We start from the raw sequence: 26,653 nt of genomic DNA, 5'->3' as shown, positions 1-26,653 counted from the left end.
TTTTTCCCGAGGACACTCTCTCTCTCTCTCTCTCTCTCCTCTCACGACACACGAATGGTCAGCAGGTGACCTAGGCTAACTCCCCTAAATGTCAAGGGCCAGACCGAATGCTCTCTCTCTCTCTCTCTCTCTCTCTCTCTCTCTCTCTCTCTCTCTCTCTCTCTCTCTCTCTCTCAACGAATGGCAGCCAGGTAAACCTAGGCGAACTCCCCTAAGTCAGGCCAGACCGAATGGTCAGCAGGTTGCCTAGGCTAACTTAAACTCCCCTAAATGTCAAGGGCCAGACCGAATGGTCTCTCTCTCTCTCTCTCTCTCTCTCTCTCTCTCTCTCTCTCTCTCTCTCTCAAGACCAAATAGTCCTTAGGATGGCCACAATTTACCCTTTTATAATTTTTCTCAATATTGGCTTAATTCACCTCAAAATCATCTCTTGTAACAGTCGTAGGCAGCTATTTATCGCAACTGTAGCCTAGGCCTAGTTAGGCTAATACATAACTTTATGTAGGCCAGAAATTATTCATATCAGACCTAAAGTTATTCATCCCAGACTTATATTTATTCATAGAGTTTTTTAGATTTATTTTTTCCCTATAACATCACTATTAGTGACCGGGGGCACATTTTTGTCCAAATTAGCCCTGTATAAGCTTAGGAGTTGTTTCCTGTAGGCCTATTTTTATTTTATTTTTAACGTCTATTATTCGGGTTTCATGATTTTCTCTATCTAGGTAAGCAAGGTATGCCGTTAATAGCTAATGTAGGCTACTATGAGATTCAGGGCCTCTGTAACATGGTTTTTTCGCAATAACTTTTTATCTATGCATTTCATAGATATAACGCTTATTCAGAATACACATTATATCTACACATAAATTTTGACTGTATTCTGCATTACGTAGGTTGAATAAATTTGGTACTTGCAATTTAAAAGTGGCTCTTTTTGAAGACGGGCCAACTTACTCGGAGAAAAGGTTTCAAACGCACTCGTTACGTAACTTATGACAGCATTTCTTCCCTCTTTCTCGATGGATGATTGGCTATACGTAACAAAGGCTATACCTCTGGTAACAATGACAAACAAATTTAAATACAAGCAAAGCAGCACACCTTTATGAACTGAAACCTCTCCACTGATAATTGTCATAATGAACAAACCAACAAAATATGTTAATAAATACAAAAACACTTCGATTATTAGTCTAACTCCCAAAATAAGTTTCCTAAGAAATTACAGTCTGCTTTATAGGTCACAATCAGATTGACAAGATGTAGGGAATAGATGGTAATTTTCAAAAACATAGACAAGCTTGTTTTGATAACTGCTATATGCAATGTCATGCAATTTTTATTTATTGGCTATCTACCTATTTACTGGAAAAAAATAGCCGGTACTATATTTTGGCTTTAAACCTTCACCAATAATTATCGTCAGAATGATAACTTCATGAGGCTCCACCCACTTTGGCCTCATTATAATTCAGGATAACACTGAAGGCTATCATGGGCATTGTTGGATTACAAAATTTAACTTCTGGCTATAAAAACTCATTTCTCGAGTAGCTGTAAGAAGTGCTAAATGATCCTCAAGGATCCCAGCAGTTGGCCTAAACGTTTAATTCATGTATATTACTGCTATACTGTTGCGGCACTACTGCTACAGTAGTATTACTACGCTAGCACAGATACCCCACCCACATCTATGTATCGTTCCGCCATTCATAAAGTCTTTGGGTTTCAGAGCCGATTGAACAAGGTGAATGGGTTTCTGTCTAGTGGATGGCGGCGCAACACTTCGTAAAAAGGTGTTTACTTTGCTTACGTAATGAAGGTTTTTAGACTCTTGGCTCGTAATCATCGGCTAGATAATTTTTACACTATAAAAATTAAAACTATCGGGTTTAGGTTATTGATAATGCTGACAAAATTTGTGTGTGGTTGTAAAATATACAAATGTCAACTTTCAGCTATACATCCGATGCTTTGACAAGGAGCAAAGTCCAAAAAACCGTGTTATAGAGGCCCTGAATCTCATAGTAGGTTCTTGTATCTGTATCTAGGTAAAGGCTTAAGTAGCTAACCTAGGCTAGGTTCATATTTAAGGGTACATGTGCTTGAGCTTAGAAATCGTAAAGTAATATGATCAGATGGAATTATTAAATGATGTACCTTTGATTTTGGTACTAATGCCATGTTCTTCTTTGTATTATGGCAATATTACAATATGCATTATGGTTGGAGCCTTATGCAAATTTGTTTTATAAAGTAGTACATAACTTTTATTGATGGTAGACAGTGTATTCTATGTTCCAGTTTATAAATTGCTTGTTTTTATGAGTTAGGTTTTTATGAATAGGTATAGCTAGGCTGTGCTAAATGGTGTTCTTTCATATTCTTTTTTTTTCAAGTATAAAACACGTAGGGGGGCTGGGTGAGATTGACCCAGAATAAAAGCAGTATTCAAAATTTTAGCTTTTATGTAGTACTTTGTTAGTAACCAGGTGGTTAGGTAGGACAGAGCTGTACTTGAAAAACATTTTAACATTAAAGTAGTATTTGGTAAATGCAAAAGAGAGGGCTGTATGAAGATGTCATTTATTAATGTAATGTTGGGACTAAATATCGAAAAGGGTATATAGATATATATAAAGTAGTGTAGGTGAGACAGTGCTAGACACTTGCCATGAAAATGAGAAATTTACTATCGTTCTTCTATGTTTTTATGTTAATCTTCTCTTTGTGCCTTTTTAGTATTAGCCCTTTGGTGATGAAAGCAAAATTTTTTTAAAATACAGTATATTTCCTATTAGCTATGTAAATTTGTCAAATGGTCTCGCCTGTACTGCATTGTATATACCATTTTCTATATTCTCCAGTCAAGAAATTCCATTAATAGATATCTTCGTCCGGCCCTTTCCTTTACATTCACCCGGTGCTTTCCCTGATTGCCATTGTATAGTTATTGAGGTAGTGGTAGGATGTTGAATAAGAGCATTTTGTTTTTGTGTTGCCATAGTCCAGATAACTTTATGCTTAGTATTTAGCCTGCTGTACCATAACCAACAATGAATGGTTTCTCGAAAGTCTCCCTTACCCAACTAACCATACAATTTATTTTGTGTGTGATAGGTGGTGGTGCTGTCATATTTGTAATGTTAAGATCCTTGAATTTGTTTGTTGGGATTCTGTTTTGTATATATGTATGTGTTAGAGTTGAGTTCAACTATGGAAGACATAGTGCTCGAATGCCTTAGGTTACGTTAGTGTTTCTCTCACATTCATTGCTGCTGTTGATCAGGATGTACAGTGCACAAGCATAGCCTTATAACTCATTCCAATTAATAAGGGCTAAATTATTGTTTAATGGACGTATTTTCATATTTAGACTGATTCTATATTGAATATTTAAGTTTTTATTAAATTTGAGGCATTCACCCTAACTCAGCTTGGAAAAACTATGGAGGTTCAAGCAAACATCAATATCAGATTTGTTAAAAGTGCATGAAAGTATTCTGTGAAGTCCATAATCACAGCAAGTCAGTCACCCTGATAGTAAATACTGAGCCATAGTTTTTTTCTGGTTAAAAAATAATTTTTAGCAAAACATTCAGGCAAAATAAAATGAAACTGGAGTGATCTTGGCTATTGGTACCGTAACTTACAACTCTGATTAATGAAGGACAGTGCATAAACATTTCATATTGTCATTGACATTAGTATTTGTACGGTACAGGATGTAATGTAATACAGCAAAGTACTCTAGGTTACTGTAGATTTATCCTCCCTCTCCCCCCCCCTCCTCCTCCCTCTTGGCCCCCTCCATGAGAAAGCCTTCACACCAAGGGGCCTGTGGAGTAGTCAGTCAGCTTGCTGATTTGACATTTGTGTTAACAATTCATGTCCTTAGTCATTTACAATATAGTAATTTATCCCTTGTCAAAGGGATGCTAGTACAATTCAACTTGTATTTTAATGTGTTAATTATATATATTTTTTATCAGTTTAATTCATCAGTTATTCTAATAACTGATCTCTTTCTGTATTTCCCACATTTAATTTGTTACGTCTTTCAAATGAACACCATATTCTTTGGAAGGATGAATTAGTAAGCCCCTGTGGCCTTGGTCCATATGAATAGGGTTCGTCTTCTGAATAATATAATAATAGTTTGGCATTTTTATTGTGGATATAGAGGATATGCAAACTAGCTTAACTTTTAGTAACTTTTTTTTTTTTAAGCCAACTTGCTTAGGGTAGACTATTAATCAATAAAAAAAAAATTATAATAGGGAGAAATATAATTTTTGTACATTGTATGGTACACTAGAATGACAAATACTATCAGTTAAAAGATAAATTAATTTATTCATACTCGTATACACTTGTACCTTTAGATAGATAAAAGTACTTAACAGTAAATTTTAATTATGCTTGTAAATAAGATATGTAAGATAGACTACATATGAAAATGCTGGCATATGAAGTCTTAGCTGATTTGGATTGTGGAGTGGATATTTTACAAAATGGTGAAGCAAGTGTGAAGTTACAAATAATTAGCCACGTAGATTAAATAGGTTCAAAATTAATATAATTAGCATGATGGTTTTGAAAGCAGTGATCAGCATCCATAAATAGGTTGGTAGCAAGTGTTCCCTGTCTGCTAGTAGTGCTGCATCTAAAGAGAGTATGACTTATCCTATAAGTATGAATTTTTAGATCAAAAGTTCCGCTGTTGAAGGTTACAGCAGCAGGTGTGTGTGGGAAATGTAGACTATGATGTCCACCTTCACTGTAGTAGTACTTAAGTGGTTGTGATAATCTTCCATCAGTAAAATAGTACCTATGTGGTTTTACTAGTTTCCTCATTCAAAACTTAATCTTAAAACAACAAGGAAAATTAAGTTTACCCTTTTGAGACTGGTAAAATATTATTTGCAGTTACTTATTCAGTATTTTAAACATTCCAATTATTGCAAGTATCATCCATAGCAAATTTCATATAAGCAGGTTTTTTTTTCTTTCTTTTTTTAACTTTGCTATAAGCTGTAATTGTTTAGCATTAAAGTGACATTATAATGACCTATATTCCATGATAAATAATTTGAAATTAATGATTAATACAAAAATATAAATATTGCTAATGCCTAATTAGGACATACCTTGGCCATGTAGATTTTAGTGTAGTACTTCATTGGAATGTAGCTTAGGTTTAACCACACTGTGCAAACAAACATGACTACTAACAGGACTGAAACATACTGATAAGCCAGGAACAGTGAATGACTTTAGGGTTAGTTAAAAGCCCAAGATAACCCAAAGAAACTGCTTTTTGAAGTTTCACAATAAATACAAGAGTATTGAATTAAGATAATAGTGCATTAGGCAGTCTTTGCTAACATTGCAGGGAAGGATTTGTGCGTGCGTGTGTGTGTGTGCACTTTGAGCCATTGTATGTAATTGCACAGTTAGTCACTGGCCTTGCAAATTCTTAGTGAGTTAGCAGTCAGAAAATAGTTCTGTCACCTTCAAGTCTGCTTTGTAGTTTGTGTCCTTCCTTCCCATTTGCATTACTGTCTTGAGTTTGATAGCAAAGGCTTCATTCTGTCGGTGTGTGATCGATTTTTCGGTAATTACATTTGGATTTCTAATTTGTGTGGCCAGTATCTTAACATAATCTTTTTTGTTGTAAGATGATTCGTTTGATAAGATCTCTATATCAGACATTTTGCGAATTATAATTTTACAGTGGTTTGTGAATACTGATGAGTGATTTCTTGTGTATTTGGCTTGTGCTTATCATGGTGACAGATAAGTTACAAAGATGATTTAGGGTGGGTAATTTTGAGAGAATCTTTTGTCACAAAAGTTGGAATTTTGAAAAGAAATTCATCACATGAAAGACATGTTAGATATTGACTTTTTACTCTTCTTCACCCCATCAATATAAGAATAATGAATTGAAAAGAATAATTATACCTTATAGTGTGGATAAATGTTATTAGTGTGGAGATTGATTGTAAATTTACGCAAGTGACAGTGCTCTAAATTGTATAGTGACCAGTGTGAATATTTGAAATGTTATTGTTATGATATTATCTGTTCAGCATTCTTGAATGAAGTCACATTCAAATATTGTCTGCTAAGCCCCAGTTCCTGGACCTTGCCTCAATTGATGTCATTCATCCAAATACAAGAGTTATAGCTTTGAAAGCCCAGTTGTATTTTAATATTTATATAGTCATCCTTAATTGCAAATCCCCCTGAACATTAGTTAAATTGAAAAAGCAAAATACTGTACTAGTACGTATATGTTGTAGAGATCAAACTAATTCTAATTTTATATGAAATTTGTGAAGGTTAACTTCTCTATGCCTTATGGAAATGTATCAAATGCTAATCGGTTTTTAGAAGGAAACCCATTTATTTTAGTTAACCTGGTTACTCAGCAAATTAATGTTAATTTATGCCTGATTAGAGGAGTGTGTTTCATGGTCTGTGTTTGGTTGGAAGCAGAGAGGATGATGTTCTACAGGATGTTATGTAACCAGATTGATACGTACTGATATATGGGGTCTGAAAAGGAAAAGTATTCAAAAAGTTTTCACAATTGTAATCAGCTTAGGGGAGATACTTACTATTAATAAACAGTAGTTGGCTATTTGATTTGAATTGGTTTAGCCTATAGGTGGATTTGTCTTGAACATGTAATTTAAACACAGATTTTAATTTGTTAAAAGTGCTTCGTAAGTGAGGCGTTCGCAATATTAAGGGTCCCCAGGGCTCCAAGTTGCTTTCTCTCTCTCTCTCTCTCTCTCTCTCTCTCTCTCTCTCTCTCTCTCTCTCTCTCTCTCTCTCTCTCTCTCTCTCTCTCTCTCTCTCAAGTCTTCTAAAATATCCTACTTTACTCATGGAAAAGCATACTTGAATATGTAGACTCCAAAGTGATTGAAAATCCCATTATCTAACAAGGGTGGTGATATGCATGTTTGGAAATGGCAATTTACTTTTCTGTTTGTTGTTGACACCCTTAATGTTGTGAATGCCTCAATTGTTTCTGGACTGTTTCCAGGTTTTCTTATGGAGAAGATGGCTACCACTTCTTGCATTACTTATGTCAGCATATTTAGGATTGCTCGGTGCAATGACTGTTGTCCTATATGCTAAAACATTGGTATTCTCCCCAAACCTCTTTTTGTTCATTTTGTATAATTTTTCGGGATGTGATGAGATTCAGAGTTCAGCACGTTGTCAGATTGCGTGTACCTCTCTGTGCTATACATGCAGAAAAAGAAAGAGGAACCGAGTTCTCGTCAACTGTTGTTTGGTAGTGCCTTGCTTTGTTTCAAACATATGTCTGAATGAAGTAGGCAATGCTGCATGTCTTATCCCATAGGAAGTCCTGTTACATAGTCAGTGATTGCCCCTTGTACGTAAAGGTTGCATAAAGAATAAGCATAGATTATCTTGCCTTTGTGTTTTATCAAAGTGGTCATCAGGTAGGCATTGCTTATGTAAGATCCCCTCCTTTTATTTAAGCAAACTGTTTATAGATTAAATTCCTTTTACCCCTTAAGGGGTCTAGTGCAGTCGGTGTACAACACGTGGTGCACTGTAAGCATTACTAAACGTTCTTTGCAACATCCTTTTTGGCCCTTAGCAGCAACCCTTTTCATGCCTTTAACTGGACCTCGTAGGTCCCAGTACATGGCCAATGACCTAAATTTTATATTCAGTTTCCAATTCCAGTTCCTTTTACACAAAACGTGTTTTGGAGCATTTTTATTTATAATGATGTGTAATTCATGTTAGCAAAGTATCACTACTAGACAACAAAATCCTTGTTAATTCAGAAACTTTCTACAATTAAAAAAAATAATCCAATTGAGATATTTCAAGATGGATTCTACTTATCAGCAGAAATATTTCTAGATGGCTCCTGTTTATCAGCTGAAATATTTCAAGATGGCTTCTACTTATCAGCTGAAATATTTCAAGATGGCTTCTACTTATCAGCAGAAATATTTCTAGATGGCTCCTACTTATTAGCAGAAATATTTCTAGATGGCTCCTACTTATCAGCTGAAATGTTTTCAAATGGCTCCTGACTTTTTTTTTTTCAGCTGAAATATTTCAGATGGCTCCTGTTTATCAGCAGAAATATTTCAAGATGGCTCCTGTTTATCAGCTGAAATATTTCAAGATGGCTTCTACTTATCAGCAGAAATATTTCAAGCTGGCTCCTACTTATCAGCTGAAATATTTCAAGATGGCTCCTGTTTATCAGCAGAAATATTTCAAGATGGCTCCTGTTTATCAGCAGAAATATTTCAAGATGGCTTCTACTTATCAGCAGAAATATTTCAAGCTGGCTCCTACTTATCAGCTGAAATATTTCAAGATGGCGCCTACTTATCAGCATTGCACGGTTGAAAGAGAATATAGGAATATAAGGGAGGAGTCCATGAGATATGACCTACCTGTGCCCTCAATAACCAGCTCGGAAAGTCTCAAGTGGCGGGCTATCGACTATCCCATCTTCAAGTGGCTTGATTCACCTGAGTGTGAAGTGGATTGAAGTACCCATCAGGAATGCAAGTTTGTTTAAATGGAACTTTCTGAAATTAAATGGAATTTGAGTTTTGAGGAAAATGAATTGCTTTGTTTTTTTTATTATTTTGTTGCTTATTTGAAGGGGCTGTTGGGCAGTGAGATAATACTTCCTTGAAATTAAAGATGGTTTTCATGTGAGCTAAGTAGTTTTGTTGAGGATCTTGTTAATATATGTTTATGTAACATATCTTAGTATGGTTTTGAACATTGCTTTTCTTGAATTGTAACTTATGCTCATTTGAGATCTTGTGGTATGCTCGTTTGAGATCTTGCGGTGTGGCGCTTTCCTTAAATTTTATTTGAACCCTCAAATAACATCAGTTTGTGATAAATAGTTTTGAAAGTGGTGGTATATATATCTAGGAAAAATACTTAATTAAAAAATTTGGCATGGTTTTAATTGTTTTTTTCAAATAGGGAGGTATATATGTACTTGAAATCAGCATCCCTTAGTGATACAGTATTTCTGATTTTATGTACAGTTTTATTTGTAGTACCTTTATAAAGATAGCCGGCTGCCGGCTGTTTTCCGAAGTGAAAAAGAAACCTTCGTTTACAGATCTGTGATGGTCATCCACCTTTAATTGATGCTCACGGAAATGGAGCCTGTTATTATTTATGTTGAAGATTTCATTTTGTTGGATGGAAGGGAAGGTGTATTTAGTTGCTTGTGAATGTACACTAATTGATATTTGCAGTATTAAGACTTCAGTAATTTGGTAGATTAAGACAAAAAGGTTCTGTGGAAAATCCATTACATACTGTAGTTATTTATTTTCTTCACTTGAAATGAAATAAACAGTGATTTATTTTTGCCACTCTCAAGCATATTAAAGTTGAAGTTTGTAACAGTATGTCGAGAAGACCAGGATTTGAGGGAAGCTTTTATACAGTAGGTTTGTTTGTTTAATGTTTTTTTTTTGTTCTTCTTACAAATAAAACACTTAACATGTTGGACTTGTTTTGATTGGAACACTTCAATATGCAAACACTTTAATTATTATTCTAAGATGAACCCTATCCAAAGGAATAAGCCCACAGGGGTCATTGACTTGGAATTCAATCTTCCAAAGAATATGGTGTCCAAGAAGTAACAGAAAGTAATGAGAGATACAGAAAGATCTTATTAAAAAAATGAGAGAAAAATAATTAGAAATGTAAACTTATTAAAATACATATAAGAGGTGTATTAGGGTAGCAGTGCATTGTATCATGGCTTGAACTTACTAGAGCTAATTGATGCCAGATTATATGTAGTATATTGTCTGTGTTATGGTCTCCTAGTGACTAGGACTCCAGAATTTCAACAAAGGCTGCATTTTGAGACATTTGCGAAGCAGTGTTTCCAAGTTCCCTGTGAAGCATGTCAAGTGCTACCTATCTCCACTACCTGATGTGTTTTTGTTGTTGTTGATGCTATCTGGTTAACGTAGAGCCAAAGATCTCTCTCTCTGTGGTGCGTGCTCTGTCTGTCAAAGCAGAAAGTTTGAAGTGTATCTTGCGTGATAGCTGCAGTTTATTCGGTACGTCAGCGTGTATTTATGTGATTATTAGAATCTCCGTAACTGTTACTCTGGCAGCTCTTTAGTAAAGGGTAGGATGTTCATTTTTACCAATCTTGTTAGTGTTCTAGTCTTGGTGAAGTTGTAAGGAAAAGGTGGAAAGTTTTAAGGATTCTTATGGATTTAGATGAAGATTGGAACGCACGTGTACGTACGCACACTCACTCGTGCACTCTTCACTACATGACCAACTGTCTATGCCTAGGTGCAGGCGTATATGTGCAATGGTTTGAAAGGCTGCTCATTAGAATGTTATCACTTTTGTTAATTGGGATAATTGATTGTAAATAGGTTTAGACTATTTATGGTGCTATTCTATTTGTCATAAGCATTCACAGTTAATAAACTTGGTTACTTGTGCAGGAGTAATAATGAATTTATACATAAAGGTTAGGTTAGGCTGATGTTTTGTGCAAAGGTGGAAATAACATTTAAGGAACTTGTCAGCAAAGATATACGTACATATAAGGGGTGTGGGAATTTAAGTACGTATAAGGGAAAATTATTGTATGTTTGCATATCCACTTTGGGGAATGAAGGGACTTTTAATTCGGGTATTTTTCTAAATTATGTAAATTGTTTTCCAGCATACTATGGTGAAATTTTAAATGAGATAGCTTTAGAGAAAGATTTAGTTGCAACAAGTTTTGAATTGTTGGGAGCGTAATATTTTGTATTGAGTATGATGTGGTTGCTGTGATTCTTAGTATCCTTTTTTTTTTTTTTTTTTTTTTTTTAGTGAGATTCCAGAGTACTTGTCGAGATAATTTTAGAAAGAGGAAGTTATGCTTGGGGAAGGAAGTTAGATTTCATCACTTTATCAGTAGTTTTCGGAAACAAACATCCTCAAATTCTCTCTCATGTTTTGTAGAATATAATATACATACAGTATTTTCTAATCAGTGGTGTGAATAACATAGTTTTACAATGTGTCGTCATTTCCGTCTAGTTAAAAGAAGTGTCAGGTTTTCTGATTATGACATTGAATAACTTTATTCTAGTACTACAGGCATGGACAATTTTGCCTCAGTTAGTAGGAGTCATCCAGAATACAGCATTCCAAAGTACTAGTCATCCAGTGTACAGTATTCCAAAGAAGTGTGTACCCATTTGTCTAATATTCGAGAAATATTAAGAGTAAGTGGAAATATTGAGCATGTAGGTATTGTAGAATGGTTCTCAACATGGATTCATATCAATGTGACCCTCTCCTGTGTAGTTATATCCATACTTTTTTTTTTATACAAAATATGCTAAAATTCAAATTTATCAGATACTTTTTAGGTGTATGGCTTTGGATTTTGTTGTTGGTCTGAAGCGTTAGGTGTCCGGGGTTTTTAACCTTGTAATTCATTTTCTAATTTCTTAATTTTTATGCTTTGCAGATTATTGTTAAATATATATACATATTCATTTACATTCTGTAGGTTTCAGTTTGTGTTCAGCAGGCAGAGGCTTTATACATTTTGTATGCTTTTATTCATTGTGTTTATTGGACAGTTCAATTTTGGACATTTTATGTTGACACATTTTTAGTAGTGTTTCCCCTGTATTTGTGGGGGATGGGTACCAGATCCCCTATGAATATCTAGAACCCATGAATAGTTGAAACCTGTATAAAAATGCTTAAAACTGCCTACGTATTTTGTTAGTTGAATCTCTAGAAAAACCTACTAAAAATGTTTATATCTGGTTTTTTAATAGTTTTATCACAAAGTGCATTTTACGATGAAATTGATAAAGTAAACCAGGAATTTGTGGATATTTCTCATAGAAAAATACCACAAATAGGCAAATTTTCCGCGAGTAATGGGGTTATGCGTTCCAGAGAGAAGTCCGCGAATCCAGGGTTCACTGGTACCCAATGTATCACTGATCGATGTTAGCAAAATGTTTTTTATTTTATTTTTAATTTTTGATAATGTATTTTGACATCTGCTGCTTTCTAACAATTGCCTTTGCCATTTCAGGGTTGCGGTGGTGTGTGGTGATGCCACCGCCACCGCCCCCATGTGCTCCTGGTGGGCTGGGCCCCCGTGCGCCACCCCCTCCGCGTTTGCCTGCTGCCAAACTCGGTGGTGGTGGTGGGGGCAATGAACGCAATGCTCTTCTGTCGGATATTAGGAGCGGCACCAGACTTAAAAAAACTGTTACAAATGACCGTTCGGCACCTGCTATCGAGGGTGAGTTTCTCGTATAGTTCATAAATAGATTGATTAGTATTGAGGCCAATAGAATTTTTTTTTCTTTTTTATTTTAACTGGATAATGACTGGAATTAATTACCATAAATACTGAAAATGATGAAGACCTGTTTTAAAGGAGCATTATTGTATTGTATAAAAACTCAAGTACTCCTTAGCACCAATGCCCATGATCCAAGGAGTCTGATGAGTTTTGTTTTAAAGAGAATAGTATCCCATAGGGGGTAGTGCCATCAGTGGACCTCATGCGGTGCACTGTAGGCATTACTTAAGGTTCTTTGCAGCATTCCTTTGGCCCTAGCTGCAACCACTTTCGTTCCTTTTACTGTGCCTCCTTTCATATTCTCTTTCTTCATCTTACTCTCCACCCTCTCCTAACACTTATTCATAGTGCAACTGCTTTGAGATTTTCCTCCTGTTACACCTTTCAAACTTTTTGCTGCCAGTTTCCATTTCAGCGCTGAATGACCTCATAGGTCCCAGTGCTTGCTTTGGCCTAAATTCTATATTCAACTTATCTAAAAGAGAAAAGAAGTACTCTGATATCAGTCGGTTTAATGTTATTAAGGCACCAGGACGGAATATCCAACATGTAGGTAGATGCTTTGAGGAAAGTTGGAAACTTCTACCTTGAAAGACAGGGGGTGGGGGGGGGAGCACTACAGGCTAGAGTGAAATGGCATCCCTAACCATTGCCTTGTGTGTTGTTTTAAAGATCTGTAGAGTAGGCTGTGTGGTGCTGCATTTGCAAGACCTGTTTGGGTTATAAAAACTAGAAATAAAAACCCCCACACAAAATTTTGGTCTGATGCCATCTAGACTTTTAGAGGAGTAGAACAAACAAAAGTCAGAAGTGTGGAAGATCCAAGAAAGATGTGTAGATGAAGACCTGGAAAACAAAGAATAAGTAAGGAAAGCAAGATTGGAGATCTCTCGCTAAATGGCTCTACTTATGAAAGAAAAATAAGACTTTAGGGATTCAGTGATGGTATTGGGTGCCGTCACCTGTTAGGGAAATATCCACCGGTTTACTTCTGATATGACAATCGGGATGTCATGACGTTATTGTCTAGTGGTAGGAAAGAACAGTTTGTGAACACACACGTGGCAGAAATAGCAAGGAAAAGGTTTAAAGAGAAGCCACACTTGTGAATGAAGAGGAAAAGATGCATTGTAGTATTTCCTCCAAGCCTTGAGTAGCAGAAGCAGAGAAAGTGCATCTAGATCTGATTATCTGTGGTGGAAAGGAAGAAAAAATAAACTCATTGAAACACTACATAAGAACTGGCAGACAGTGTTAGTGTAATAAATGCAACTCCAAAATATATCATTGGAAAACTTGGAAGACTAATGATATTGATACCTGATCAAGCAATAGTAGTGGACATAAAATATATGATTAGAGCCAGCCTTGATTTTAATGAAGACAGAACAGCACATGAACATGGCATGTTGGACTCTCATTATGTATATATACATAAAATTCTCTCTCTCTCTCTCTCTCTCTCTCTCTCTCTCTCTCTCTCTCTCTCTCTCTCTCTCTCTCTCTCTCTCTCATATTTATATATATATATATATATATATATATATATATATATATATATATAATGCATAACTGAATCACGAAAGTTTGGAATGTGATAAATCCATAAATAAAGGACATTGAGTCAAATGATCTTGAAACTCCGTTGTTTATCTTTTCTTCGTGGCTTATACCTTTATTTTTTATTATATAATACACTCTCTCTCTCTCTCTCTCTCTCATCTCTCTCAGTCTCTTTCTCATCTCTCTCTCTCTCTCTCTCTCGTCTCTCTCTCTCTCTCTCTCTCTTATGTATACCAAATTCTCTCTCTCCACAGTGCTGTACTTAAAATAGCTTGTGGCAAACCACCTGTTTGGAGAAATTTCCTGTGCACATGACCTTGTTGAATGACTCGTGTCTGCCATATCATGCCGTACTTCAGTCCAGTCATTATTGAATGCAGCATTCCTCAAGTCCAGCCTTGGTCGTCACCAGTTCCTTGACATGGCCTGGATGAGAGGAACTGAGTTATTGATTGTGCTCACTTTTAATCTCCTGCACTTGTGATCAGTCAGGAATATTTTTCCTGTGTTCAAGGAGCCTAACATTTGATTGCATCTCGGGTATAACCTTTGCGAAGATTAAGAAACTGCTAGGACTAAACGCTTGGTTTGTACCACATTTTGGACCGTTAAAGATATGAGACAGCAGTCATTGAGACACTGTGTAAAATAATCAATTAAGTGTAAATTTCAGGAATTATGGAAGTTTGGTTTTGTTTGAAAGGCAAGGGTGTTGGTTGGTGTGTATATTGATAAACTCTTCCTTGACTTATCTTTATAGTATTTTTTATTTTTTATGTGATCATTAAAACAGACTGCTGAAGCTCTCTCTCTCTCTCTCTCTCTCTCTCTCTCTCTCTCTCTCTCTCTCTCTCTCTCTCTCTCTCTCTCTCTCTCTCTCTCTGAACCCATTTCATTCATTTTACTGTACTTCTGTTCATATTTTCCCTTCCATCTTACTTTCCACCCTCTTGTAGCAATTGTTACACAGTGCAACTGCTAGGTTTTCTTCCGGTTAGATCTTTCAAAACTTTTTACTGTCAATTTTTATTTCTGTGCTGAATGAAGTTCTAGGTCTCAGCACTGGCCTTTGTCTTAAACACTATAGTATTCTATTCTATTCTATTTCACGACATAATAGCAGTTTCTGTGTACAATACATAATGAGATTTATGAGAAAAATTCTGTGTTAAAGAACTGAGAATATGTCTCTTACAGGTAAAAGTAAGCCCTCTACAAATGGAGGGTCGTTCGGTGGAGGAGGAGGGGGAGGTGGAGGGGGCAGTGGGATGATGAATGGAGGGGTCCCTCAGCTGGGCGGTTTGTTCGCCGGAGGAATGCCCAGGTTGAAACCCACAGGAGCGAGAGGATTCGGCAGTACAAATTCTTGTGAGTACCATTCAACCTTTTTTTGCAATGTTAATTAGCTCTACTTACCTGTTTTGCTAAAGATTGTCATTCTTAATTATTTTAAACTTTTGGGAGTGTAGTGGTATTAATTGAATGTAATTCTTTTGTCCCTGTAGGGGGTTAGTGCCATCAGTGCACCAACTGTAGGCATTACTCAAGGGTCTTTGCAGAACCTTGCTGCAACCTCTTTCATTCCTTGTACTGTACCTCCATCCATATTCTCTTTCTTCCGTCTGACTTTCTGCCCTCTTTAACAGTTCTTTCTTAATGCAAATTTGAGGTTTTCCTCCTGTTACACCTTTCAATTTCTCCTTTAGCACTGAATGACCTCATAGGTCCCAGTGAGTCTCTTTATTATAGAAGAATTAGTTTCATGCATGATGCTTATATAGAAGAATTAGTTTCGTGCATAATGCTTCCATCTTGTTTTGTGTTGAGAATTTGCAGTGTTTTCTGAAAAGTTATTTAGTTTGATTTGAATATTAAGGCATCAAACATAAACTGACCACAGTTTAATAGTTCTACACTTTCACTGTTGGTTCAGGTCAGAGAACCTTGATGATTAAAGAAGGATTTGTAAGTTTTTTTTTTACCTCTTAGGGTTTTCTGTCTTAAATTTGGAATAATTCTCTTTCATTTTCTTAGCATGATGGGGTGCAAAACAAGAAGGCTTGTCATTTCATTTCGTGTGATCTTATGTGTACATAATGAAATGAGTAAAAGTGTCTTTGGATTATGGGAAACTTGATCGTCATGATTAGTTACCTTTTCCTTTATCAATAATGCAGCATTTAATATTAATTCTAATAGAAATTAAAGGAAGTGTGCGATCTTGATGGCAATGACCTTGTGTGGTTTATGGCTATTGGATCTGTTAATGGCACTGTATAAGAACTTGCAGACCAGAGAGAGAAACTCTCTTGGAGTGTGCACATTACGGCTGTGATGTTTGCTGCATGTCCAGATTACATTCAAGTTTCACCACAGTTTCAGTGAGGTGATTTGTATATTTTCCAAAGTTCTTGTTTTGAGTGAATTGTATTCATCAATAATCAAACTTCATTGACAGCCACAGGCAGTAGTGGGCCGTTACTACCCCCAGGAAGGAAGCCTGCTCCAAGTGTGCCTCAGCGTGATTTGTCATCAGAGTCTGAAGTTTCCACTAATGATATACCTCCTAGTCCAAAGGTGAGTACTTAAAGTGGTATTTGGTTGGTGTTTCTGGTGATTATGATTAATTGCGCTCAAACTGTAAAAAATATTTTTGATCTGGACGAAAGTAAACTTTCTGGGTCCAACATTCTTAATGGTTTTGTTTTTATTCATGATGAAGAATAATTCTCCAGTAGGTAGCAAGAATCATTATTATGTTTTAGATTGTGTTGGTTGTAGCCCAAGGTAAGTTTCATTGCATATATATATATATATATATATATATATATATATATATATATATATATATATATATATATGATATATATAGATATATATATATATATATATATAATATGTATGTATGTATGTAGTATATGTATGTATGTGTTGTATGTATATAAACTGCTCGCAGTGTTTTGTTTCATATTATATGATACAGAAGTAACAGTCAGTCATGAAATGGTGGGTTACTTGTCTTGATAAAATATACCTTTTGTAAATAACTGCAATCAGTATCCTTAAGAAATAAGTTAGTAGCCATAAGAATTAGTATGTAGTTTCTTTATTTAATATCTTTCTTAGTTTTAGAACTGCTGCTCATTGCAATGCCACTATTAACATATGAATAGTGCTTTAATAAAGATGTGCTCTCTCTCTCTCTCTCTCTCTCTCTCTCTCTCTCTCTTCTCTCTCTCTCGCTCTCTCTCCCTCGATCTCTCTCTCTCCTTCTCTCTCTCTCTCTCTCTCTCTCTCAGGAGTGTACAATGAAACTTTTATTTTTTTAATTTATTTTTTATTTTTATTTTTTTTGAGAAAGTATAATCTTGAAACCCCTCATGATAAACTTAACAACACTAACCCACACTTGAGACACTGTGCAAAGCCATGGTCACCATACTTACTGTACCCTTAAGGCAATGTTTTCCTTCTGCCAACGTGGAATCAGAGGTATTTATCTCTGGTGATTAGAATTTTATTTCTTGATATAATGTGGTTCGAATCCCACATTAAGCTGTAGGTCCCGTTTCTTTGGAACCAATTGGTTCCTAGTCACTTAAAAATATCTAATCCTTCGGGCCAGCCCTAGGAAAGCTGGTAATCAGCTCAGTGCTCTGGTTAAACTAAGATGTATAGTTACCATATTCAACCTAAGGCATTTTTCAGTGGTATATAAAGTTATCACACATCTAGATTATTTTTTTATTTAGAAAGGAGAGAAATTTTTTTATACCCTCAGGAGTAGTGTACTTTTCCAAAGTCCATCTTCAGCTCGAGTCTGATTTGTCGTGGACATAGTGAAAGATGTGGTTTTTATTTTTCCCCATTTCAAATATAAAATTAAACTGTGCGCCAGAAAGGTAGGCTAGTGATGGCACCCTGATGCGGACAAAGTAGGATGTCCTATATCCAGACATGTCGACATCACTGAAATACTTGGAATCATTATCAAAATATTGTGCTCCTGAAAATAACATTCAGGGATTTTATTAAATGTGAATATATTTAAGCTCTTTAACTAGCATTATTTCTTTATGATAAGTTTGTTACAGTATTAACAAGTAATATACTTCTTTCTTGACTTAGAAAAATTTTGCCTGGTGTTCTTTTTACGTAAGATAATGCTAGTTTCATTTCTGTGAGTTTTGCCATTGCCAGAATTAATATACGTATTTAATTGGTAGTTGTATAGTAATGCTTTATGTAGGGCAAGCTTTATGGTGCATAAGTCAACCAACTAAGAATTAGATTTTATTATAATGCCAGTTGATTGATTGATCTAGCCTTCCGAAGTTTCTTCACACCGTTTCTAGTGTAGTAAGGATCAAGTCAATTAGCTGAGTATTTGCTTTTTACTAAGGTATCATGTTCAGATGTACATATATCACCCTACTTACAAACAAGTTACTTACCTATTTAAGTACAGTATGATAAAATCAATACCGTACTGTACATTTTTTCATCCTAAAATGCAATACACTGAACTACAGAGTAGGCATGCAAAACAAAATTTGAATTTCCAGGTGGCAAAGGGAGTGTCCTGAACAAAATTATAATATTCAATCCCATTATATTTTTTAAATGTTTGTAAGTAGACTGTTCTTGAGTAGGGTGGTTTCCATATTTGCTTTTTACTAATGTTTACTGTTAAGAGGTACTCTGTTTTTGTCTTGGGCTTTTGTAAAACCTTTGATGCCTTTACAGCCTAGTAGTAAGAGTAGTCCAGCCCCTCCTCCGCCTCCAACCACGCGAAAACCTACCTTTCCCGGTGATAGGCCGTCGCCAAGAGGACCCCTTCCCGAACCTCCTAGTCCTGGTAGTAAGCCTAGACCGAACGTAAGTATGTCATTTCTACTTAGCATTCATATTGTTCTATCATTGTAGACAGAGCTGAATGACCTTGTAGGTCCCAGTGCTAGGCCAGAATGCTTGGCCTTCTGGCCTAAATTGTATATTCTGTCTCTCATCGTAGACATGTTTTCAGTGATGCGTGAAGGTATCACAGCTGGTTGGCAGTCTTTCTATTCAAATCCAACCCAACAGCTGCTTTGATTTTTATAAATAGACTGGATATCATTTGTGTCTGAGATAAGAATTAGGAAGTAGAATGGTATTTGCTGAAGGGTAGAAATATATAGTGTATAATCAAGTTACACAGCATTTATAAGGGTGTCGTGGGAAGGGATTATGTAGCTCTGCCTTCCCTGACTACATTCCTTAGTTGGAAACCTGTAACAGCTGATTTCAGATTACCTTCCATACTCAGAAGGGCCATTGAGAAGCCCAGTGGCATTTGTGGAAAGTTGAGAAGTTATTTCTTAAATCCAGTGAGAAATTATTGCCATACTGTGCCAGCAGGCACTCTTTGTTCCACTCTTTGTTCCACTCTTTGTTCCACTGGTCTTTCTTATTTATTGATTAAAAAGGGATTTTGCATTTATCAGCTGTGTAAGGGGATAAAGAGTTAAGATTGTGAAAGGACAAAATGCCAGTGGCCTGAGTAAGTATTTTGTTTTGTGGAAGTTTTATCATTTAGATGCTTGTGTTTTGACATATCCTTCTTGAGTACTGAAAAATGGGAAGATTTAAAACAAAATTAAAATTTGAGGTTACAGAAGGTTCTCTAGCCAATTATGCTTCCTTCCTGATATCTAGAACATGTTTAAATTGCTTCCTTCCTGATATCTAGAACATGTTAAAATGCATTAGCACAAGTGCCATATTACAAATGGAATATGTAATGATAAATATTTTAGAACGGACAATAAGAGTCACTTTGATGTAACTTTATCTTAAGGTTCGAACATTCTTCCTCACAAAGAGTTACATGAAAGTAATTCTTATTTTCTGTTTACTTGACCCACAAGTGTTTGATGAGCATCTCAGGATGCAATTTCAGTTATGTAAAATATATACCATATTATAAACAAATCCTTCTTGGTGTTTTGATGATAACACTGACCACTCATTGCAGATACAAAACTATTCTTTTCTGGAGTTTATTTTATTATTTTTTATTTTTTTTGTTATAACTTACCCATCCTGAAAACCTATAAATTGCCTGTAAAGTTAGTTTTTTTTATACAATTAATATTTAGAATTTTTCAATTGGAAGTAATTTGCCAGTATTAATATTGACTAGGTTTGAAAGTGCATATTCCTAAAATCTAGTGTTGTGTATCGTAGTATTTTTTTTTTTTTTTATCCCATGCTTATTCACATTAACTATGGTAGTACAGTACATTTAATTTTAGGGTTTATAGAAGTAATTTTATTGTTTCAACTGTAGATTGATTTTAAAGATTTGTATTTTTATCAACTACATTTTGATGATTGCACTGTACAGTATTCAGATGTTGATGCTTATCTTAATGAATTACAAGTACAGTACAGTACTTTTATCTTAGATTGTGTTGCATAGAGCAATACTGAATCTGAAGAACTACAGGTTATTGGTAGAAGGCTCTATTACTTGTAGTGTATCTTGTCACTGCTTTGGTTCACATATAAAAGACACTGTAGTCACCTTTACAAAGTAAAAGGCTTACATTTGACCTCTTGATTTGCCAGGATTTAAATACCGCATCAAATCCCGTTAAAAGCGGTCACCCGACCCTTCCAACCAAGCCTAATTTAGTAATCAAACCTAGTGTGGGGAATAAACCTGCACCACCTAGACCACCCAATACTGCCAAGCCACAACCTCCACCAAAGTCGCCAGTAGTACAAGTAAGTGCACCTTAGAGCTTTCTCGAAATGTTTTTGGCTTGATACATTACACCTTGTCTTCACAGGTGGTCTCTTTTTCTTCAGTGATTTATGGACATTCTTTTCTGTTGAAATGTGCCTGCCAAGTGTTTAGTCTTCTATTTGGCTCGGTGCAGACGTGAGTCCTTGATGAATAACGCCTTTGATCATTGAAGGTCATGATTTCATCGAGACTTGCACTTTGAGTGTCCACATCATATGAAATTTAGAATTGAAATTGCTAATTTTACAGTTGCGTATTTATTTGTACGTAAACAGGAGCTTTAGGGTCTGCTTTTGGTCACAAATCATATATGTAGTATATATATATATATACAGGGTTTTTTTTCCTTGTCATTTCATCATCTTGTAGACATTGTTGTTTGTTGATTCTTTTGTATTCAGAAGACTGTTAATGGTTACTGAAAGGCTTTTTAGTGATATTGTATTGTTGTCATCCAGATAATTGTTTTACTCTTCATAAACTGTTCTTCCCATTCAAGTTGTAGCCAGGGATTGGCTCGGAAAATGTCACATACTTTATGGGTAGTAATGTTGATTGGTTACTTCCAGCATAATTTCTTGATAGTTTTAATTCACAAGGAATTTAATTGCTTAACAGGCCTATTTTAAATACAGATTTCATATGGTTTGAGTAAATTGCAGAAACTTTTTAGAAGTGTGACAATGCTGAGAGTTCTGTTTTGTTTGACAGCCAAATGGGAGCACTCCACCTCATTCCAGTAGACCAGCAAGTAGAACAAATAGCATGCGTGAGTTCAGGAGTTCGAGCGAATGCGATTTTAACACGGAGAGTAGTCATCGTTTTTCAAAAGAAGATAGCTCCTTTTCGTCGACTATGACGCATACGCTTCCAGCATCGCATCACAACAGGTCGGGAGAATCACACTTCGGTCACGTCCGGCCAGTAACCGTGGGACGGGCGGGGGGGCTCAAGATGACTGCCCCTTCACAGCCCCCTCCCCCACCACCTAACAGGCCAATGATTCCAGCACCCCCTCCGCCAAACCAGCCTCCCCCACCTCCCCCTCACAGACCGAAGCCAGAGGTAAGACCATCTTGCACATATGAGTAGATTACTGCATTGCAGGAAAAATTTTTACATACGATGTTATAAAAAATTTTTAGATTTCTCAAATTCAAAACCTTTTGAATATACTATTAACATAGTTTGGATGCTTGAATAGTATTGAATTGTGCATCGGTTTTGGACATGGAGCTTTGCTAAAATATATCAAGCGTTAGTGACAGGGAAGAAACACACTATATTCTAGAATAAGAAATAGTTGGGCTCTTCAGTTGTAAAATATTTAGTCTAACAATAATTGTAGTTGTAAAATGTTTAGTCTAACAATAATTGTGGTAGGCTTATTGCAGTAGGAAATTTGAAGAGATTTGTCTTGCATAGTTATTATATTCATGTCCTGAATGGATATAGGATCATTTTGAGTAAAGAATTGGGTAATTATTATGCTGTTCAGTCACAAAATTCTATCTTTTTCCTTTACCCTTTTTGCACGGTTCCAAAAAGTAAATAAAGGATGATTCACAGATAATCATAGATCTTCAGGTTCTAGTGTCAGTCACTAGGAACAAAACTTTGGTTTGGTGGAAAACGATTGAAGTACAGCAATTAGAATTAGAAATTGCCTCATTGTTTGTGCTGGTTTGGAAACTATATAAACATTTGATGTGAGTAGCATAAGGCAATGAATTCGGAAACCAGATGTCCATAAAATGGAGTACAAAAGCAAGTAACAAATGAATAGATAATATAAATTAACAAACCATATAAATTTATATAAACATTATAAGGAAGAAAACAAGATAAGGTACATTGGGTTTGAAGTAGCATCAAACCTTGATTAAAACTATAACACTGATGAACTAGTATTCGGTTTTATATGAAAGATAAGATCAACTCCTAAGCAGCCACATTAGATTTCTGCCATTCAGATCCTTAAAAGAGGCGTTAAATTAATATTTCAATTAGCATATAGATCTTGGTACAACTCATTGCATGTCAAAATTGTAAAATAGAGCTTACATTGCACTTTGATGACCTATTATCTAATGTGTCGTCAGGTAACGGCAACTGCGAGAATCTTCTATTATTATTACTACATTATTATTATTATTATTATTCAGAAGATGAACCTATTAATATAGAATAAGACCACAAGGGCCATTAACTTAAAATTCAAGCTTCCAAAGAATATGATGTTTAAAGAAAACTCGTAGTCACATGAGTCAATAAAATGGAAAAGTAAATCCACAATAGTAGTATGTCTCTTTGATTTTGTAATTTAAAATACAAAGCAGAAAGCTTTCGATGACCTGCATGGTCCTTCTTGTTAATCTGACTGTAATTACACAAAGTGACTACAAAAACTCTCTTTTTATTAGTTTACCAATAGGTTGTTAGAAGATTGACAAGGAACTGTGCAGGTCATCGAAAGCTTTCTGCTTTGTATTTTAAATTACAAAATTAGTCATACTATTGTGGATTTACTTTTCCAGTATGGCGTTCATTAGGAAAAAGTAAGAGGAGGTATAGCTAAATACATTTAAGAAGAGATTTTGCTTATTTAAGTAGAAATCTAAAATAAATTAATGAAATTTTATTAAAATGCACGGAGGATAGTATGAGGGAAGTAATGCATTGCATCTGATTTCTTTTTTTTCCACAGCCTCCTATTAATGCACCTCCCCAGCCTCCCAGCAGATTTTCATCACGTCAGTCAGGTAAGCCTTACTATCCTGGCCACTTTAACACACTTCCTCCCAGACTCTCCCGTGACACCTCTGGTTCGTGCGATGTTTTCAGTGGCGATGGTTCGTACTATTCAGGTTACACACAGTCTATGGATGCAGATGGCTGTGTGCCCTCGCCTTACATGCGTAGTCAGTCAGTTGACTGTGCAGCCTGTGCCTACGATGGACAGGAAGTCAGCCCCTTGAACTGCGAGGCCTGTGAAACAGAGATGGCTCTCGAGGCTGGTAACTGCCCCGAGTGTGATCAGTATTCTCTCAGCCGGGGGGCTGCCGCCAAATTTGGGGATTTGAAGGAAGAAAGGAAGGTTACTTGCTTTACTTCTTGCAAGCCGAAGACGAAAAAGTCAACTGTTAAGCTGACAAAGAAAGATTCCAAGAAGAAGGAAATGGAAGCTAAGAGAGAGAAGGAAGAAATTCTAATAGAAGACCCAGTTGAAGAAGAAATTGATGTTTAATTTCATTTAAGGTTTTTCTAGAGCTTTGTCAGTTATTGGGGAAGAGGCAGCTTTGCTCTGCTTTATATATTTAGGAATTATTATACAGTAAAAAGAAACTGACTTGCTGTAGGTTGGTGTTAATCTCTACAGTTAACTACACCTCTCAGTAGGTTAGGAAGGTTCTTTTCTTGATGAAACCGAACCAGACTCAATATTATTTGGCTAATAATGAAGTAAAGTAATTTCCAGGCGTTGGTTGACTGACTTTGATAAGTAATAGCTAGTCTTGTCTCATGTTTATTTGGTAATGTCTGTTTAAAAAGATAACCCATTATGGCTGTTTCAGGTTGAGAATGTTATATCTACACATAATAGCAGCTGTTTGTGATGCAGTTCATTTTTTCAATTTGTATTTAATAATTTAACCACATCAAACTTATCAATTTGCGTATTGTATTATGTAATAGAACATTTTTACTCAAAGATATTTCATAATTTCATAGTCGCAAATAGACTTAGTGTGTTATTTCATCATGAGTAATGTATTAGGTGGTGATAGGCTGTGTTCTTGATAAATTCACATCCTTCCGTGTTATGGGATGGCCATTGCAATTACTTTCCATAGGTTATAGGTTATACTTAAGTAACCAAACATGATTACCCATAAATTTAGGTTTGTTTCCAAGTGCTGGAGATGTTTTGAGCTGTGATTTTTAAATAGTGAGCAGAACATTAGCTGGATTGTAATGCATGATGGGTTTTGCTCACAGCTATGCTTATGTAATTCTGACGTACTTGAATTAGGTATTGTAACGTATGAAGTCTGATTTGAAAATCATTTGAGGGTTTGAAGTTGAAACATTTGGGTCACTTACTTACTAAACAGTTCTTTTCGTTGCAAAGTTGGGAACATCTACGTAACGGCTATAGTTTACAGTTATGGATTATTACTAGTCAGTCTCTATCTTTCTGTTAAAAATATTTTGAGAGCAACTTCAAGGAGACTTTAATAGTTCTAGCTAAATAAATTTGTACTTCGAGATCATGGGCTAAGTCAGTGTATATTTAATGGTAGTTTCCTTCTCTGTGGCTAACTGCAACTCTTGCTCTTTATAGGGTTCATGTAATTTTGTGAAAGGTATGATGGGATATGTTTTTTGAGAATTAAATGTGTGCATGTCTGTGCATCTGTGAATAATGCAATATAAGGCATTAGTTCTTTTTGAGTTAATATTCACGCAGCTGTGTTTCCAGAATTTCGTCAATTATTAGTTAAATATCAGGAAGTCCTAAGCTTATTTATTGTTATTTGTTACTTTACAGGAAGCTCTGAGCTTAACTGTTATCAGTTGTACATTAGGAAGTCATTTTGATATTATATATATTGCTTAATTTCTAATATTTTTTATTTAAGTTTTTTATAAGAGAAAACATATATTTTGTTAAAGAATGCCTGACGAATTGAATTACGGTTAGTTTAAGCATAATCTGAATAATTGCTCATGAGATTTAGATGTGTCCTGTGTCTTTTGGTAGTACAGGTAGGATACCCTTCATTGCAAAGGTTGCTGTATATTTAAGACTAAATTAAAACTCTTACTACTGTTAATAGTTATAAGTTTTATATATGGAGTCAGGGCGCAGAGTCTGTGTTCTCAGTCAGGTGGTTAAAGGTTTTGTCTGAGCAAATTTTACTTTTATCATCTGAATAGATGGGTTTTGTTGCTACCCATGTTTCCATTTGCTGTCACTTTAATTTCAGTATTTTGCCTCAATTGTCAGTTTTATTTTCTCTCGAAAAATTTCTGAGTAGAAATTGTCTTCAGTTTTCTGACACTTGCATTTTTCCTTATTGCAGCTCTGTGCAGGCATGATTCATTCAGTCCCCAAGTACTACTCTTTATTTTTGATTGAAAAGTGTGCTATGATATTTCCTGATACTATTATGTTTTTCTTTTCTTACAATTTTGGTATTCAAAAATCTTGTTAGTTGAAAGCTTTCATTTAAAGGATTGTAAGTTCTCTTCAGTAATGAATCTTTCTTGGGTTCGCAAGTGTTAACTTCCCTCGAGTTTTGGCTTTTGTTGATTGCCGCTATACAGACTTGTGATCAAATTACAGTTTAACGACTATTGGGACCATGAATACACACGAAGTTTACATTGCTTCTTTGTTATACTAGCACCCACACTTTTGCTCTCTCTCCGTTGAGGACATGTTTTGGACCAGTCTTAATAGAATTAGGAACTGACTCAGAATAGTTAGGTTAAAATACTTGATAATTAAGTTCAACTTGTAGTGGAGTCATTACTCTAAATACAGACTTACCTTTTCTTTTTTTTTTCTTTTTTCTCCTCCTCTTTTACGAGAAAGCCAACACGATATGCAGTGTATAGTCTTATTGAAGAAAATTATGGGATAGTGTGGAGCTACCCATTGTAGAAACTACAGACAGGCATTTGAGGAGAGAGGCATTTAGGAATTAAAAAAAAAAAAGGAACGGAAGAGAAGTTGCATTAAAATTTTGTAATTAATCACTTGGGTGTAAAACTACAACACTGGTCCATTTATATCAACCCCAGAACACTAGGGAAGTTTCTACTTAGCATTTCTTATTTATTGTATACGTATATATTTTACATGCATGACTTTT

At 35.5% G+C, this 26,653-nt stretch overlaps 1 protein-coding gene across 12 annotated transcripts in view; it reads left to right on the top strand.

Annotated features, from left to right (window-relative positions):
- Positions 1 to 26,653, top strand: part of LOC135209105 (WAS/WASL-interacting protein family member 3-like) — a 52,214-nt gene that overhangs the window by 641 nt on the left and 24,920 nt on the right. For 11 of the 12 annotated variants that reach the window (XR_010313294.1, XR_010313295.1, XR_010313297.1 and 8 more), the window contains exons 2-8: positions 12,140 to 12,352; positions 15,176 to 15,346; positions 16,437 to 16,555; positions 18,725 to 18,856; positions 20,591 to 20,749; positions 21,483 to 21,836; positions 23,479 to 23,533. Coding sequence is in view for 7 of the 12 variants with exons in the window: in XM_064241722.1 (XP_064097792.1) it covers positions 12,160 to 12,352; positions 15,176 to 15,346; positions 16,437 to 16,555; positions 18,725 to 18,856; positions 20,591 to 20,749; positions 21,483 to 21,836; positions 23,479 to 23,533 (1,183 nt within the window). In the remaining 5 variants the exon portion in view is untranslated. The remainder of the gene's footprint in view (positions 1 to 12,139; positions 12,353 to 15,175; positions 15,347 to 16,436; positions 16,556 to 18,724; positions 18,857 to 20,590; positions 20,750 to 21,482; positions 21,837 to 23,478; positions 23,534 to 26,653) is intronic. The other variant, XM_064241727.1, reaches the window with a different exon arrangement.

The sequence above is a fragment of the Macrobrachium nipponense genome, chromosome 37 (assembly GCF_015104395.2).
Source record: "Macrobrachium nipponense isolate FS-2020 chromosome 37, ASM1510439v2, whole genome shotgun sequence".
NCBI lineage: Eukaryota > Metazoa > Arthropoda > Malacostraca > Decapoda > Palaemonidae > Macrobrachium > Macrobrachium nipponense.
The sequence above is the reverse complement of the archived record's forward strand: the minus strand, read 5'-3'. Positions and strand labels throughout refer to the sequence as shown.